Source organism: Rhea americana, unplaced genomic scaffold (assembly GCF_003343005.1).
Source record: "Rhea americana isolate MKP2758 unplaced genomic scaffold, rheAme1 scaffold_109, whole genome shotgun sequence".
Taxonomy (NCBI): Eukaryota; Metazoa; Chordata; class Aves; order Rheiformes; family Rheidae; genus Rhea; species Rhea americana.
In genome coordinates this window covers 2,186,692-2,205,877 of record NW_028185139.1, presented here as the reverse complement: position 1 = coordinate 2,205,877, position 19,186 = coordinate 2,186,692, and the positions used below count along the sequence as shown (strand labels likewise).

The 19,186-nt window shown below is 37.6% G+C and overlaps 1 protein-coding gene across 1 annotated transcript in view; it reads left to right on the top strand.

Moving 5' to 3' along the window:
• The window catches only part of SPTLC3 (serine palmitoyltransferase long chain base subunit 3), an 88,280-nt gene that overhangs the window by 30,611 nt on the left and 38,483 nt on the right, over positions 1–19,186 (top strand). Inside the window, exons 3-7 of the mRNA XM_085311078.1 lie at positions 3,504–3,695; positions 5,242–5,396; positions 6,362–6,510; positions 14,639–14,763; positions 16,870–16,963. Of these exons, the coding sequence (XP_085167204.1) occupies positions 3,504–3,695; positions 5,242–5,396; positions 6,362–6,510; positions 14,639–14,763; positions 16,870–16,963 (715 nt within the window). The remainder of the gene's footprint in view (positions 1–3,503; positions 3,696–5,241; positions 5,397–6,361; positions 6,511–14,638; positions 14,764–16,869; positions 16,964–19,186) is intronic.

The following is a 19,186-nucleotide window of genomic DNA, read 5'->3' as shown; positions in this document are numbered from 1 at the left end:
GTACTGTACAAGGTACATGATAAAATGGTAGACAAATTTGCATGCCAGAAAATAAAGAGTAAAGATCATTTTGGAGAAAATGATCTCAAGAGCACACATAGTGCTGTGCTCTAAATTAACTATCTCTCATGATCATTAGGGATATTTCTGAAACTATGAACCTCATGGCAAAAAGACAGATTGAATGTTTGCAATCTTTACAAAAGCAACAGGAAACTACCCAAAATTTAATTTTCAGGTACATAAATCCACGCAGTGCCCTCAAMTATTATGTGCAGTTCTAATTTCCCTAATCTGCAGCTTGAAAAGGTATGACARAACTAGACAAAGTGAAGAGAAGGGTGAGCATTAAAATCTAGATTTTTTTTTTCTTGTGTAAAACTATTAGAGTGACTAAAACTAAATACATTAAGACTTCAGCATGGGAAGAAATGAGTTTAAGGCAAAGTCATTCAAGTACAGAAAATTATATGCAGCGTAATTGGCTGAACAGAAAAGCTGAACAGGGAACAATGGTCATAAATTGTCAAATTAAATTATCAGATAGTTTCATAAGAAATCAATCGCAACAATTCAAAGTTAATTTCTGTGATATTCATGTGTCTTAAAGCATCCAAATTAAAAATTAGTTATCAGTTTATAATATTAAATGGCTCATGAAGTCTCTAAGCTGCAAATTGCTGAAAGTTGGGGGGGCTCTACTGGGGTATCGTTGTGTATATCTGCTTTTATAATCTTTGCCTGAGCATCTGCTACTGAGATTTGCCATAKTAGATGTGTGGGTCTAGAAAAGATACTGTCCACTACAGATGTTCTTACAGATAATTGTATACTTGTGAGTGCAAAATTCAGAAGAGTACCCAATGTGATCTCTGAATCAAAGATATCTGTAAGAGATCTGCTGTATTTGGTTCTGGTRCTAGCCTGAAGAGCCTGATTATATCCATCTTCACCGTCTAGGTGATTAAATGTGCAGTGTCCAATTTCAGCTCTTTCTTTTCAAATAAAACTTTGTGATAACACATAAAAATCCAYCAGTAGCTAAATATAAAATGGCAGTTCACCATCCTGCCACTGACCTTTTTGACCAGCAGATATTGTTGAAATTCGTCACAATGTTCGGTCCCTTTTGCTTTGATGCTTGAATCTAAAGTTTTGTGCAAGAGCATCCACATTAGTGGCAAGTCCACTTGCTTTGGTTATTCCAGTCCTGTGACCCTTTCTCTACGCTTTTGCGATGGTAGGGTTGGATTAAATGCCCTTTGTTCTCCTCACCTTGGTTTTTAGAGAAGGTATSACCCCGAGGGGTGGAGAGGCAGATTTGTTCACTCTGCCTTTTCTCACTGATGCTTGGATTTCACCATTCATAGACCATCACCATTTTAGAAGATGGCACTTTGACATCAGCTAGTGACAATCTGTGCTTTTATGGCGCTGTTGTAGAACTTATCAATAGATATGTAGATCAGAGTCTRACTGTGTCTTAGTACTTTTACTGTTACTGATGCTGCTTTCTGCTAGCCGTTTGTTTTAAGAATAGTGGGTAACTGCTTACATGSTTCAGTGTACATATCATACTGGCTGCATAAAACAGCAGCAGCTGAGCCCAGAACAAAGCCCAAACAAAAGGGTTCCACTTCTGCAACAGATGAGTCTGATACAAGCCAAAGCTTCCCTGTTTCTYGACAAATAAAATATATAACAGCAAAATGTTTCTAAATAAAATTRATAAACAGAATCATCCTGGTAATTTTCTGGGCTCAGGCTCATTATCATCTCCTCAGGATTTGACAGACTGTTGTGCCAACTGAATTGCTATAGCTGGCCATAAATACACTCTTAGCCCATGACAAATGTAAGGTGATGTGACTTAGCTTAATCTCTGATGAAATACTTAAATTATCTTGTCATGTACAAAAAGCTGTTGCAGCTCACCTGAATTATGACGTGACTATGTGTTTGACCCATTCTCATAAAATTTTTTTCATGATGAATAGTTTGACCTAAAAGACCAATTAACTTTTAGGTAGGAGTGCATGTGTAAAATTGCTTCGAAGGTCCATCCTCACACAGTGAGAACCAGCTCTGCRTTCTTTCTTTCTTGCAGGTCTCTGTTTCATTCCAGAGTCTAAATGTATTTCTGTTCACCTCCTTATTTTTTTCCTTTCTGGGTTTCCTTCAAGATCCTTAAACTCTTAGGAGCAGCACTCCCCGTCCCTCAAAAAATTGTGAATCTAGAATTAGACAGCAGATTAAAATCAAAATCAAACTCTTCTCAGAATAAAGGCAGCTTAATGCAATATGGAGATCAGTAATATTATACATAGGTTTGACAGTTCCAGGGAATTACACTTGTTCTTAATATGATCATTCTATTTCAGCTTGCTACGTTGAATAAATTGATAATAAGGCTTTTTAGCTCATACATCATATAGGCAGCAATGTAGTAATGGTGTTTCTTCATAAATGGGTAGACATACTTTATAACATGCTCAAAAAATATGTCTGTCTTATTTTTTTTGCAGAGAGCACTATTTTCTGGATTAGATTTTTTGATTTTTCAATTAGTTAGGACATTAATGGAAAGTAACACTAAATACTGTCATATTTTGCAGAAATAAGGGTGTTCCCCTTCAAAGAATATCCTGTAAGCCTACAGAGTACACACTCATCTGAGAAGCTTCCAATTGAAAGACTTTCTTTAGTTTGAAAACTGGTGAAGTTTTGGAATATTTTCAAGACAAAATACTTTTCCACATATAGTTGTAAMTTTTTAGTTGCCCTGTTGTAAATAGCTCTTAATCTCAGCAAACAAGGGGTGTGTGTATGTGTGTGTGTGTTTCTCTTTTTTTTTTTTTTTTAAGCACTCTTAGAAGTGTGGAAGTTGAAAATATAATTAAAAATGTTTGTGAAATTGCAAGAGAAATAGAAGGCTGGGATCAACGCTGTTTTGGATTCTTCCTGAGATCTAGAGAACATCATGTTAAAGATGCCCTATTTTAGGCAGGGTTTGCTGTGGATAGCTAGCTGCTGCAGTGCATTACACAAGACTTTTAGAAGCAGAGTCAGGCCCGGTGTACATGAGTTTTCAATGCCACCCTTCCCTTTTTATACCTCTGTCTTGCAAGAATGGAGTATTGCGGTTTCCATTTAATTACCTGTGAAATAATTATCCAATTACACAATAATAAGTTGCCAGTCTTTCATAAGTATCAAATGTTTCAAAATAGATGAGGGAGTGGTGTTGAAGACATCTGCAATTGAGGATATTGGTGGAGAGAGGAGAGAAAATGAAGACATCTGTAGTGGTCGGTAGCATCTGCAGTTTCAGAGGCCTTCCTTTTCAAGGATAGGTTGCTTCAGCTGATATACTGTGAGATGTAAATGCCTCTCCTAATCTGTGGCATATTAGAGGAAAATATTTGCCTCAAGGTCTAAGGTTTTGGTATGAGCTTTGACGAGATGAAATGTATTAATCAGAAGTTTCTCTTCTGTATTTTCAGAAGAATGGAGTATCAAATGGAAGTCTCTACAAAAAACCATTCATTGAGCACTTTGAACAGACACCAATGTATGTTGCTGTTTTTACTTTCCTGGGTTATGGAGTAGGAACAGTGTTTGGCTACCTGCGAGATTTTATGAGATCCTGGGGATTAGAAAAACGTGATGTTGCTACAGAGAGAGAACAACAAAAAGTATGTATGAAAAAGATGTTATGCATCTACAGCTGAGCTTTTCCCTGCTTGCAAGCTACATATAATAAGTTAGCAAAGGCAGACGGCTCTCATCCTAGARAAGACTATTTCACAGGGATGAAAGGAGTCATACACTGCAGTATAGTTTAAATATATAAACATGTATATATATAAAAAATCATAATTTTCACAGTCAGCATGCCTGAGACTCATTCATGAGTGTCAGAATACTCCCAGCAGAGTCAAATCTGTGTCTTATGTCACTTCACAGAAAAAGAAAGCTCTGAAACTCCTTGGTGTTAAATATAGCACCCTACAAAGCTCTTAAACCCTGAACTTTCTCTGTCCCAACTTGCTGTCTTACCTTTTCCTTTGTAGCCATAGGCAGAGCTAATGTTTTTGTATTTGTTGACTTGCATTTGCTGGACTACTGGTCACAGAGAACTCARGAATCGTTGTCTATGCAAAAACCTAATGTAGCCTGAATTCTTGTGAGTCTACACCTAAAACTTTTAGCATCCATCCCRCATAGTCTTAACTGAAACTTGCACCTCAGCAAGTTTAATTGCATTCCAACTTTATTTAGATTTTTTGTTGCTCCTTTTTCTTCTCTACAGTTTGAGCTATCATTTACAATAAAACTTGGCATRATGGAGGAAGAATATTCCTCTTACAATTAAAATTCTCAAAATAGTTTTTTCTGCTTTGGCTTTTCAAAAATGCATGCACTGCCTGATGAAGTATCATGGTGCAAAGGCTTTATCCATATTCTCATGGAATAACCTTTTGAGTTCACTTCATGATGTGGCAATTTGTGAACTACTGTAACTGCAGACATGTCGGTTAAATCTTGTTACCACCCCGCGTGCATTACATGCTCAATTAATTCTCCTTTCTCCCATATGTAAATGCATGCTATGTTGTTTTATCAGCTTATTGTATCCAATGACTAATAGGGATATATTTTATTTTATTTTGGTTTCTTTTTCTTTATTTTGRTTCTATTCTTTTAATTTAATTTCCAAGTAAAATTCATAGATTCAGATTGCCAACCAAACTGTCTAATTGTCAACCAAACTCTGCTTTCAAAGGGTATTTATGTGTCAACTGGCTGTTTGCACATCTGGTCAAGGGCAAAAATGCCCAGACCAATTACTCTGGTTTAGCTTGAATATAATGAATCCAATGTTTAATGAGTTATAATGAGTTGTTTTTCCAGTTTTGCAATCAGCTCACACATAGCAAAACACTCTATTTGAAACATTCAGTTTCTCCAAGTGGAAGCATCGTGACTTCTTCCATTTCTAGTTTTCCAAATACTGTGTTGCAAAATTAGGCCAACTTCTTGACCATAAAAAAAGAAGAAGAGTATTTTTGAGGAAATTAAACTAGAGATTTGATCAGAGTTGTACATGGCATAGGAACATGCAGCTGTTATAACCTTCTGTTTACTAATGAATAAGTTTTTTCTTTTKAATGGCAATAATTTGGGTACGTAAACAGACATTTTCCCAGCAACATAACCCTATGCATGTTTTCAAACCAGGATTTTGTGCCACTTTATCAAGATTTTGAGAACTTTTACACCAGAAACCTCTATATGAGAATACGTGATAACTGGAATCGTCCAATTTGCAGTGTCCCGGGGCCTCTGTTTGACCTCATGGAACGTGTTACAGATGATTACAACTGGACGTTTAGGTGAGTCTGCTTACTGTCTGCAGGTGTCAGCTTCATAAAAATAACTTCTTGTACATTTGGAATGCGCAGAAAACTTAGTTTAGCCCCTGCTGAAGAGCCCCTCCACCCAAACATCTACGTGTTTTTGCTGAAATCAGTATAACGTTGACAATCTGTTCCCATTCTTCTGAATATTGGTTGGCAATGCACTACGGAAGGGACCAAACTCTGCCACAAATGGGCTTTAATCRGCTGTGTCAGTACAAGTAAGAATATTTGTGCTTCATTTATAATAACAGACCTCTAGTTAGAATATTACAACTAACTGTTGTRACCTTGTGTCAAGATTTAAGTCATAATTTCTTGCATTGTGTAAGCATGGCTTGTAGTTTACGCAGTGAGCCTTTGAGCTGAGTTTTGAGCAGTTTACAACCTGAGGATTTCTGTGCATTCCCRCTGTTACTGAGCGAAATAAATAAGGCAATTCAGCACAAACAGTGTGGGTTGGCTWTGTTAACAGCGGGGATTAGCTCACTCTGAACGTACCATAATGTTTCCCACCCCATTTTCCTAATATTTAATATTTTTCTTCTGTGACAACTCTGGCACATTGATGACTTGTGGAAGTTGTTGACAAGTAACCTGAATAAGTTCCTTATAAAAAGTTCCTTGTAAGCTCCTTATAAGAAGTCCATGATGTTGTTAAAAAAAAAAAAAATCCATAAAGGCACCATTTCACCCAATACTGCCATCTACAACCTGGAATCTGGAAAACATTCTGAGCAGGATGCAGTATTTAGTCAGAAAAATAGAAAGCCATTGGAAAAAACTTTCAGAATATTAAAGTATGGGGATTGTAAATTCCCAAAGAGGAATCAGAAAGTGGAACAAAATTTATGGGCAAATTTTTATTTATTTTTTCTTTTGATTTTGTTTGGGTTGGGAAGGAGAGTTGAATCATTCCTTAAAATTTGCTTTAATTATAGGTTTACAGGAAGAACTATCCAGAATGTAATCAATATGGGTTCTTATAACTACCTCGGCTTTGCAGAAACGGATGCTAATGCACTGAAAACTGTGGCCAAAGAGTTACAAAAATACGGAACAGGAATCTGCAGTACCAGACAAGAAATGGGTAAGTAGAGTAAACAGCTAGATGGTCAGCAAAGTTTCTGTTACTAAATGCTTTTTCATATAGATATTTTGAAAGAACTGGATACTTACAGAGTACTGATTAGTAAAATTAAGTTTTACAAATTTCTTTTTTTTTTTTAATCTGATGTTCTAATATTATGTTGTGGTGTTTTATAAAACATGCGTATGCACAAGACAGAAATTTCCAACATGCCTATAAGGAAGAGAAGGCTATGGCTGACTTTTTGGTTAATATATGAATTGATTGCTGCTTAGGTGTGTAGGCTGCATACAGTATTATCTTCAGTCTTATGCTTCTATATAAAGTATTTTACTGAACCAATATTGAATCTGAATATAACCATGCATTGCTAATAGTAAAGTCATAAAGTCATTTTGTATTTTGGTGAAAGAAACTTCCAAGCATAGAAATGCAGATGTCTTTTTCCTCGCCTTGGGAAGTGTTTCAACTTTTTTTTTTTTTTTTTTTTTGGTAGAAGCCTATGACTTTTCTGGTTAATTATTTTTCACCTGTTTTGTCAGTGGCATATTCACTTTCAACAGCTCTGCTCGAACATTCATATGGAAGGCGATTTTTGTTTACTATAAAATATCAATAGATACTCAGAAACAAACCCTTCAACGTATGATTTGTGTGCTTTACTGCCAAAATAGCTGTGTTTTTCCTTCAACTTTCCTTTTAGCAATAGCTTAAGCAAAATGGAAAATTTAGTCACTATTCCATTCCTTTTCTTTAAAATTTTTCTGGCTGTTTGTATGTAGTCTGTAATGGAGACTTACAGACTCGATTTTTCCAGATGTAACTAAATGGATGATACTGAATATGTCTTGAAGCATTGGAAGGATTACWTTTCTTAGAGACCACATTCATTACTACTTCATTCCTGATCCTGCAAGATGAGCAGTGAGAGATTCAGAGGTCTTTCTTCCCACAGGGCTTGGTTTGTTGAGGTTTCTAGTAGTCTCTAGTACCCTTTAATTTGCTGCTCTTTTTGATGATCAGGCTCTTTTGACTATTTGGGATATATCAGTAACTCAAGCACATTGCTGTCCTAAAGCACTCTCCTTCCCAAACTGCCAGAGGAGGGATAATCTTCAGGAATTTTTATTATGAACCTGAATAACATGAAACTCAAATGAAAAGAYGGTATTTGTGTCCAGTTATGCCTTTTATCCAGCAAGCTGAAAATTAACATTTTGTTTCTCTCAAACCAAACTTYTTCCTCCAGGGATCTCATGGAAAAAATACCATATTTTATTAGGGATGGTTATTTTAAGTGGCATGTCCAGATATGAAAAGTAATGCAAACCCTCAGAGAGGGCTCGTAGATCGATCCTACTTTCCTGTTGTAAGTGATCTATCTGATTGCAATATATTGTTTCACCTGAATTGCATGATTGAAATTAGTCACCATTACTAGTGATCTAAGATATTCAAGGAGTATTTCTCTTCTCTGGGTCTTTTTCTCTTAAATTGTGTTTTGTCTGAGAATGGTTGTTTCCAGTACTTCAGAAATTTGCCATGTTCCTCTTTCTTTATCTTTTGCTTGTGACTTTTTTTTTTGAAGACTTGTATGACTCTGTCCTATTATCAAGAAAACCCTATGAAAAGATTGATTCTTCAAGTATTAGAAAATCTAAGTAGTTACCTCCATCTAGTCTGTTACATGAGCCATGTTGTAGAGATTTCTAGGATTTTTTCTTTACCTGAGCTCCAGTGTAATACTCTTGAAGTTATCTTCACTGACAGTTTAGGACAGATTATTCAAAGATTTATGTTTGTACTTAACTGCATTCACAACAAAGAGTCTCTTTAACTTCATTCAGACTATTCACAATGCTAGAATATGCTACGAGWAAAGAAGGATAGTGTGTAAGTCCTTGCAGGATCAAGGACATAAATTACTAAAATGTCACTTCTTTTTATACAAGGTGTATATTGCAGTTGACTTCCATGTGTCTCAAATAGATGAACCTGCTTAGATTTTTCTAACTTAAGCATTAGCTTACCAGTCTTACAATATGATGTTTGTTTGCTTGCACATTTTGGAAATACAGATGCGTGGCAGAAAGAGGTGCTCCTTTTTGAAATAAAGCTGACTGCAGATCATAATAAAATCAGGAATTTTAAACATTTTGAAATAAAACAGATTATCATGCCCTACACCCTACTAGGCTTAGTGCCAGGGCAAGGGTGGCAGTGTCGTGTGAGCAGCTGCTCATTCCAGTGCTCTGTTTGTCACCGGTATTCCTTAGGGAGACGATATATGTGAGCAGCAGGAGCAAATGCTATGTAAGCAGCCAAGCAGGATTCCTGCCTTTTTGAAATCCTTCTTCTCTGATTATGCCTTCGACCAAAAGACAAGACGGAGCCTGCACAGAACACTTGCAAGGTGATTCATTTTAGAGGGCATGGTTAGGAGTTTACATTTTAATGCTTAGAATTTACACTTTAATGCCTGCCTTGCACTCAGTTGTATACTTTTTTGTTTGCTTGAGGATTTTGATATTTGGTTATCTGATTTCCAAAAAGCGAATCTGAAAACCTATGCCAACATTTAAATTGCAGAAGCAGTTCCATCCCTTTTGCTTCCTTCCATTGAGTTTTAAGGCCTAATATGAATTTCTATCAGCAGATTCAGGAAGGTAAAAATGGTTGTTTGGCTKGTTTTATTTTTATACCTCTTGAAAGCTTTAATGAGGACCAGAGCCCAATTTGTACACAGTACTGTACAAACACAGAAATAAATGGTTCATTCCTTGGTTATCAGGCAGTGGCAAGGAACTAAAGTTCCCATAATTTAGTTTGCAAGTACGAGCTTAGAGAACAATATAGCTGCATAAATGAGAATTAGTACCTACATGTTTCATAAGAYTGGCTAGTTTCTTATAGGGTAGAGCTTAAACTAGAAAACAGTCAATTAGAAGGATTTTCCTTTGCTGTCATCACCCACTAACATTTTTTTTTTCTTTTTGCCTACCCTTTTATTCATAAATGATCCAGTTCTTGATCAAAGTGTCAGGTTTGTCTCTGGTATTTCAGCATTGCAAAAGTATGCTCTGCAAAGCATGATTAAGCTCTGGAGAGTCTAACTCCTGACAGGTGGAACTGAAGGCATTAGGAGTAACGAAGGATTGTGARATCTGTTTAAAAACTAAAACATCTACAGTATATAGTTATCAATGTACCTGCAGATCTTTGGAAACTTAAGACGCTGCCATCCCGTCTCTGGCACTGAAGAGGCTGGACTGTAGATTTTAACTGTGTATTTTTGTAAAGGAAAAGAAGCAAAGAAGACTGGAAGAAGGAAACTTCAAAACTTCAGTTTTGTTAAAATGAATCTACTCTTTTCTGAGATTCAGTTAATGATACAAGTAGGTTACTGTATCTATGACACCTGCAGTACCTTTGTGGTATGAAAACCACCATCCAACATCAATATTAAGAAAATGTCAACATTTCTCTTCTTTCAAATGCTTCCTCAGAACCCACTTCTTTGGGGACTGTTTTAYAGACATACAGACTAAAAAGAGACAACTACATAGTGTTACCTTGTGCTTCCCTCCCACTCTCTCATCAGCATGCATCACACTGCAAGTTTAGTATTCGCTCCTGTGCTGGTCTCTGTGGGACAGTGATACTGTCTGGATCATCCACTCTTCTAGCAGAGTGTAAATAAATAATACACTTTCTGCGTGTCCTATTTCTTCCTCCTAACAGTAACCCATTTAATCTTGCGTTTGTAAAAGTGTGTTTGTGCTCCAGTAATGTTACTTGTTCATTTCTGACAAACATCTTATCAGGTGATGGCCTCAGTTTATGACCTTGTTTCAGACGTGGCCGGGAAGCTTAGGTGTTGTGTTGTTTTGTTCACTACTCAGCTCGAGATACCTCTGACAAATCATCATTTTCATAGAGTAATGGTTCTTTTTCACATTAATCCATAAGAATCACAGCTGCTCTTTGTATGGAGAAATGACTTTTATGGGAATCCTTAAAGTGAGTACTTTCTCACTCAAASGCTTGTTGCTTGCATTAGTTTACTAATCCAGCTTTTGTTTAGCTTGAAGTAAACAGGTATTTTTCCACCTTTCTTGGGTTTTAAAATTACAAACAAAAATGATATTAAAAGATAGTGCTTCCCATGTTAGATGTTTAGCCACTGCATACCATTAGCAAATAAAAACCTGAAAGACTGTCCTGGAACTATGTTGAGCAGACTAACCAGTGGCATAAACCTTCTTGTCTGAGCTGAAATTAAGTGTCAAAGCTAAATAATAAACTGTTTGTTTCGTAGGAAGTGAATTTCCAAGATTTGTGTCTAGTAGACTGACAGTGATCTCCAAGCCTAGAGCAGACAGCCTGCCATAGTAAATGTGCTTCACGTCACCTGTCCCGAGAGCGCAAAGACAAGCTCAGCGAGGGAACTGGGTCACCAGATTCTGAAAAGAAGGGGATTTGCTTTTCAAAGGATGGGAAACTGTGGAGGAGGCTAACATTGTGAAAGTCCCCACTTTTGATAAAGATCTTTGATTTTACTTTCCATGACACCTATACAATCTTGAAACAAAATAACAACAGCTGCTACACCTGCTGTCTTCTATTGCATGTAACTGTTCGACAGGGAGGGAATGACTTTTCTATTTGGTCTCTTACAGGTGCAGGTGACTTCCTCTCAAATTTTTTGTAGTAAGGTGGCATACATTATTTAACTGTGTTTTAGTTGTATACCAACTTCTCAGGTCAGACCAACCTGGAGTAAATATAAGAATCAGATTATGAGGAAAAATCTAATGTCTGTAATCTATGCATACAGTGTGTCTGTGTATACAGTATATCTGTTTGTTAATAAAAATATACTTAGCGTATTGCTTTTGTATTTACCAAATTGTGATGCTGCTCTGAGTCCATCAAAACACAGAACATCTTCAGGGTCAGAATAAAATGAGTTAGCACTGCTGGGCRTATGTTTAATGAAAATAGGGTGATTACTGCCTTCTGTATGTGGCTTGAGCTGTTGCAGCTGTTGCATGTGGAAGTTCCTCTGGAGCAGATTCACATCAGTCTGGCAGTGCTCTTTGTACTTGTTGGGGTTGTGTCTGCAGCCACCTGGAAAGCCTAGTGGATGAACCTCATTCATCCAGATCATATCCTTCTCCTTGTTTCCCCCAGTGGAAAGTGATATAATTAGTAGTTTATATGGTGACTAAGGAGCTGCCAAGACTGGAAAAATCTTCCAATATGGGTTAAATAATTGCATAGCTTATTAACTAAATATCCCTTTTACTTTAAACCTGGGGAAATGAAAGCTTGTATGCTCCATCAGCTCTACTTTTCCCAGTGTATATGGCTGTCACTTGCCTCCCACTGATCACTAGCCTAATAACTGGTGTGTATCGTGTTACTCCTGCAATACCTCACCTACCACCTACAATGGTGCCATTATAATTAGAGTAATTCAAAGCTAACGCTGATTTTGCAAATCCTTGTCATTCAGGTTTTGGTTTTGCAAACTCAGCCCCCCGTTGATTTTGATCTTGAGTCCAGGATTTGTAGGCAATAGTGATATACAATAATATCTATATTCACTGTTAGGATTAGTAGATGATAAATAGGAATAAGTCACTTTCATAATGTTTAATCCTTCACCATCACAAAATCAATAAAATCAGGTTGAAAGTGTGACATTCCTTTCTGYTTCATCTAAGACAATAGGTGCTTGAATAGAAAAATCTGTAGCAAGTCACTATCTCCGGATTTTTAAAAACAGAAAATATATGATGCAATGCCAAAAAGCAGTTTAAGTCCACCCCAGTAGTGTCAGTTACCCCTGGAAGTGTCAGGGACAATTTTCTCATGATTTAAAATGCCTGCCTTTCAAAGCACACCCTGCTTGTTCCTCTCTCTTTCCCATACCCAGCCTACTCCTAATTCATACTCCTAACCATAGTGTGGCCAGCTTCATGTTTCCATTTCAGACTTCATCATCTGTTTGTGTGTTCAKAGCACTGAAGTGACAAAACAAATCTGTAAGGAACACTAGGGCAGTTGACCATGCTGGAACTCCTCAGTTATCCATGAGTGCTGTAACCAGGCTGAAGACTAACCAGGCCAAAAATGCAAAAATATAGAGCTAACCATAAAGATACCTTGAGACTGACTGTGCTCACAAGCCAAGACATAGAGCCTCATACACTTATAACTGTGATCTCTCCAATGAGCAGCTCACTTCTGAAACTCCATATATTTCTGTATTTCATGGAGCTTGGCTATTAAAAGCTGAGGATCTGAGCTGGCTGTGTGCAGAGCTAACAAAAATCCCTGTATGTCTCTGGACCTGCAAGCGCGAAGAGTAGCCATCCTTAAAGAGCTTCATGCAGAGTCAGCTCACGTCCTACCAGAGGTTCTGCAGAGACACTGAAATTTTTCCACATCATGTTACCTAAYGTATCAGGAGATTCTCTTAGCAGAAGCATAGAGCCAGAGACAACCCAACTCAGTGTGCTTGTTGTATCTAATGCGATATGCAGAGCTGCAGAATTCAGGATATATGTAGGCAGTGTAGAGACACTCATGAAACTCTGCAGGAGTCAACTCAGGTCTACAGCTCAGGAAAAAAATCACTGCATCACTGTTCTCCAGTGTTGATATAATCCAGATTTTTCTAGTAGCCAGGTGACACTTGCTCCTTTTCTTCCTGTCTATTGGAGAGTTGCCTGCCTGAGTGATATTATTCTGTTCTATTTCCAAGTGAATGCTATTCTTGCAAACTACTTTGTGTGTTTAATGAGAAAAAGTAACAAAAATGCCACCATACTGCAATTATTGAATTACTGAATTAATCTGTTAGCTCAAATSATACTATTGCCATTTTGATTTGGATTTGCTTTTAATGAGCCTCACTCCATAAGGAAGCTAAGATCACCTTCCTGACTCATCACTCTTGTCAAGACACCCTAGCCAAGCTTCTGCTTCCCTTCCATTCTTCTGCCCTTTGTCCACCACAAAAAAAAAAAAAAAAAAAAAAAAACAAATTTCTCGTTCCCATCAATCATAATGCCCTTCACTAGTTCACTTTGCCTGTTTTATTGTGACGTTAACTCCTGCCTCAGAAGTGAGGTGAGATGTTCACTATCTGAATTTTTCTTCTGTTTCCTGCTCACAGCTTTGCTCCTAGGGGAAATGCTCTGTCAGAATCCGCAAGCCACTCTTTTCCCCCACAGATCCTCCTGTAAGAGTTCCTTCTGCTTTAGTACCTCCAGTGCACAGCCAGGCAGCCAGAGACTGGACAGCTGGCAAGCTGAGATGATTCATTACGGTTCAAAGTTATTTGTTATTTCATCCTCTTAACACCACTCTTTTCTTTTCCCTTTTGTATTTTGGTTATTAGCTGCTGGTGAAAGATAGTATTGGTTTTGGACAACTGGAGCACCTTATTGGTTTGGAGCCTGCAGGTTTTATTACTARATAAGTGAGATGCAACAAAGAAATCTCTCTAGTGTTGTCTTAGCATTTATGTTTGACTACTAAAAAGAGGAGAGAGAGTTATCATCACGTATTAGGAGCAGCATAGCTTTTGACTTCCCAAGCAGAAAGGAGAAAACTTCTGTTTGTCTATCTATATAAAAGCATATGTATGTTGTACACATACAGACAGAAGCACCCTAGGAAAAATGGGAAGTTTTATTGTTGTTTTCCACTTTCTCTCTTATCCAGAGAGAACTCAAGAATTTCTAAGGTGTTTGTCCCAAATTTCCTATAAAAGAAGGTATATTTTCCATTTTAGGAAAGACAAACAAACAAAAATGAATCTTTAAGATAAGCTAAATCAAAAATTGCTGTCATATGAAACAGAAACTGTCACAGAAACTGCTTTGCTACCTTAACAACAGCAGTATTTGTTATCATTGATTGTAACTGGTTTGCATTCTTCCATTTTCTAGGTTTTCTCACACACAAGATCAAAACCTTCATCAGATCTAAAAAAAAAATCCATCTAATTTTAATGGCCTGCTTCTGACTTGTTCTTCTGTATGTTTTCTTTTTTTAGAATTGATAACTTTCACAGCCTAATGAGATTTAAGATTGCTTGTGCTTATTTCTGCAGGCACTCTGGACAAGCATGTAGAACTGGAGAAACTTGTGGCCAGGTTCCTTGGTGTGGAAGATGCCATGGTGTTTGGCATGGGCTTTGCAACTAACTCTATGAATATTCCAGCCCTTGCTGGGAAGGTGAGTACTTCCTTAAGGAACACACAGAACAACTGGGKTTTTTTTTTAATTGTTTTAACGACTGTTGCAGTAGTCTGTCCACAAATTAAATGGAAAGGCTTGATCTAGGCATAAAGCTCAGGAACCCCTGAGTGATAAGGCTGATCACTTCATGGCCCTGGCTATACTTTTTTTATCATTTTCTATCTCTGGATATTGCTACACCGCATATCTGGCATCTATTTAAGGATCAGTGATATGGTTATGTAGCTTCTCTTAACCAAGTTACTTCTCCCTAAAGAGTGAACAAATGTTGCCTCCTATGTCACAGATGTTGTAGCATGAAGTATTTGGGGCTGCCTATTTGCACTGATATTGAACATGAATAATTGCCTGGGTGCTTGTGATGAAAGAGTAGCYTAGGATATATTTATAACACTTTCAGAAAAGAGAAACAACAGTGGTATCATTCCTGATGTATGGAACTCTGGCTAGCCTTGAAAGCTGGCTCRTCTTGCAAATGCAAGACCAAAGTTGAGGCCGTGTGACAGAAAGTGGGCTTTTACTTGGTGCTGAAAGAACCTCATCTCTAATTTGAAGTACTTAATGCAAAGGCATAAAAATCCATTATCCTGTTCATCCCAGTTCCTGACATAATGAGCTGATATACTTTGCTGTTACCCAGGAAATTTGATGACTCCTCTTTAGTCAGTGCAAATGCGAAACAGTATTTCACTCTTGGCAGAGATGGAATGAGTTCACTGTGTGGTGTATGATCAAGACTTCTTTTAACTCGCTTGGCTAGAGGTGAAGTCACTTCTTCATTCACTACTGAAGAAGGATGCAGCAAGATCCACACGAGATTTCTCAAATACATGTATACAAGGGTTGGGGGAAAATGCTCAGGCTGCCCGGGACACAAACTTCAGCCTGCRATGGTACTGGAGAAGTTGTACAGTAATTTCAGAGGGAACAGGTACAAAGAACTAATAGAGGAAAATTTGTGAAGCAGYGGACATGAAAAAAAGTCCCTCACATAGACAGCCTCATGTGGAGGTTCATGTCTTTGTTATTGTTGGAATAGTTAGAGATAAGTGTTTAACAAGTGGCACAGATAAAGGATGAGGATTTTTAGTATGATATTATGCAATTGTCCTAAGTTAGGGAGATTTATCTCTGAATTTACCTTTACAAYTAAATATAGTAACTATGTTTTCTTGTCCAGATACACATAGATAACTCTTTGGATTCTGCAKACTTATCTCTAGGCAGAATTGGGTCAAGTGTCTCACAACCTTAGTGTAATCTGTATTTCCAAAATAAATATTCACCTAATGTTATATTACCCTCTAACAGGGTAACAAAACACTACAGCATAAAGTCTACAATAGGAAGCAGAGCTAAATTAAGGTTCCAGCTTGAATTTTGACCATGAATCCTGACTTCTGTTAATATAACATGCAAAGTTATTTATCCTGTATTTTTTAGATTTTAGAAAGAAAATGAGTTTTCAACTGAGCTAATCATTGAAAAAGTTACTACGGGTAAATTGTGTGTGCTTATATCAGAAAAAGATTTTACCTGGCTCCTAGGCTCCACTAAGACCTTAATGGAAGTGGGATATATGTGACATCTCTTTGTCCTGTTCTTATTTCTGCAACCCGAAGTGCAGATACCAGCCCAGCCTAAGTATAACTACTTACATTACATTCTACCTACATTACTGTCACACAGTCTTTACACTTAGAGCTGTGGTTGATAAAGCTGCATTTCACCTGCAACACAAAGAGACTGTAGACAGGTAACAGAGGAACTGATATCATTTGATTTTACTAAAAAGTGATCAGTCTCCACTAGGGTTATTCATTACTTCCTAGTTACAGGAAATRTTTGATCCCTTCACACCTTCTACGAGTTTCTGGAAATCCAACACCACAGTTTGTCTGCCCTCGCAGTAGAGTCCTGRCATCCCCAGAGAGGTGACAGAAATTCTAATTCACCTTTAAAACTTACCGCTTAATTGGAGCGACGCYGTGTCACAGACGCCAATGTCTGTGCTCATGCACATGCAGACTTCTGGACAGCCTCACGGTTCATGCAGATGCTCACTGTACTCCTTCTCCACAGGGCTGCCTCATTTTGAGTGATGAGCTGAACCACACTTCTCTCGTTCTTGGTGCGAGGCTTTCAGGTGCTACTATTAGAATCTTCAAGCACAACAGTGAGTACTGAAGTTGGAAATATTCAGTGACAGAGATGTTTGCACCCCCAAGGCAAGAGTGCTTCTTTGCTATGCATGCTTTGCAGTCAGTTCCCCAATAATGCTTTTATCTAGGCAGAAGGATTAACTGTTCATATTATGAGTGATTTCTAAGGGGAAAAAAAAGCTATGTAAGACTATAACTACTCTTGTGCATGATCTGGGTCACCAGCKTGGACCTTAGTTTTCAAAACCTGGAGTCTTTGCCTTGTTGCTGTCTTTTTGAYGTGCTGAATGACTGTGTGCTGCCAAAAAGGTTTTGTTGTTCTTGTCGCTATAACCAAAACACATACAAACATACTTACGATAACATACACAAAGTGATTTCTCAGAAATGCTCCACGTTTCCTGCCTCTGTTTCTAGCAGGTTCAGTGTGAACAYAGTTCCACCCATGGCATCCCTTTGAAATTGCTACCCTGAAATTCCTAGGGGTTGTACCAAACAGGCAGATAGTTAYAACAACAGCATCATCCCAAATATTCTTCAAAGTATGATTTTAGTATAGAAATCATATTAATACTACACTTTAACTTTGTACTTACATAATTATCCCTTAAATGTTCATGCTTTTTAACTTTTATTTAGTTGTTGCTGTGGTCGCAATCAGAGACGTTATGACTAGATTTGATGATGAGAGCTTGTTTGCCTTTATTCTCCTTTGYACTTGCCCTTTCCATCCCCACTACTGTCACCAGGCAGTGATTGCAGCAGAGATTCAGAAGCTGAATAACTGGTAAGGAGTGAGAAAAGAGGTCTGATTGCCTTTGTTAATAGCTAATACAATCCCTACTCTCTATTAAGCGTTGTGCTTAGCCCTGAGGTGAGCAAAAATGTATTATGTATGTGTTATAAAAGGCCTAAGGATCCCTTAGAATGAAAGACACACTAGGATTGTAATAGAAAATGTTATTATAATTAATATCTATTCATAATTTAGACAAGAAACAATTTCTGAAGATCACTCAAGAATTAAAGATCATCTGAACCARAACATTTTTACTAAAGTAATTATTCGTAGATTGGTCCATAACATATGCAAACTTGGTCCGTTTTCACGGCCTAGATATGCTGGGCATGGTAGTGTTCTCTCAGCTCTTCCTTAAATTGTTCAGTGCCTTATCCCACTCAGACTTRGGTTTGCATCACACCCTACAGGACGACCTTTCACTACCAAAATCCAAATGTTCTCAGCCTCTCCGCTCATCTAGCGCTGTTTCCTGCAGTGTTTCAAAGACCATTCCAGTTTGAGGAATGTGTCACTCTCAACTCCTAGAGAAGCAGTGAAGACATCGCTTTGGGCTGTTATCCTCATTTTGAAGAATGCAATCTCTAACCACTTGCCAACATTTCCTTCCGTTCCCAAGAAGCTGATACCTAATCAGCCTCTGCTTAGGCAAATGATAAATGAAAATTGATGGTCTGTGTAAATATTGTGTGACTCTAAAAACAGTAGTGATCTAGTCCAGCAAGCAACAGTCTAGCATTGGAAAACTTAGACAATCCCTTTAAGCACCTCAGCAAACATTAGTGGAAGCCTATCAAGGTTGCTTTAGAAAAACTCACTGTTTTCTAGATTAAAGATCTGATTTGCCAAAGTCAGTCTTGTCTGCCATTTCTAAGACATTACCTTAACTAATTTTCACAATGAAACTGTGGAAATTTATGGAAATATTGTATGGAATCTGAGTGTTAGCTTTTGTCATCACAGTGTTGTAGACCTTGAGCCATAACCTGAGTTGCACTTACAGAGTACTTCATACAAAGAAGCTTCRCACATTCTTGTTCTTTCTCTCAGCCCACTGTGAGCCTCTCTGTACGGTAGTTCCATGGCTAGGAACTTCTTACTTACAACTATTTCTTTACTCACACCCGTAAGTTACACATCACTGCAATATCCTTGTCTAATGACAAGTAGTAGAAACCTGTCGAAGGTCATTTTAAACAGATTTAAAAAAAAAAAAGTATTTTTTCACAGAGCAGGTAGTGAACTTCTGAAAGTTGCTGCTACAGAAGGTTGTGGAGTCAGACAAGTAGGTTCAAAAGAGATCAAATAAATTCATGGGTGACAAGTTCATGAAAGAAATGATCAGGGATGTGCCTTCTAGCATCCCTAGAATGAGACTTGAGGATAATTGTGGAGTTTGAGAGGAACAGAAGTAGCGAGGCAAAATATTGTACTAAAT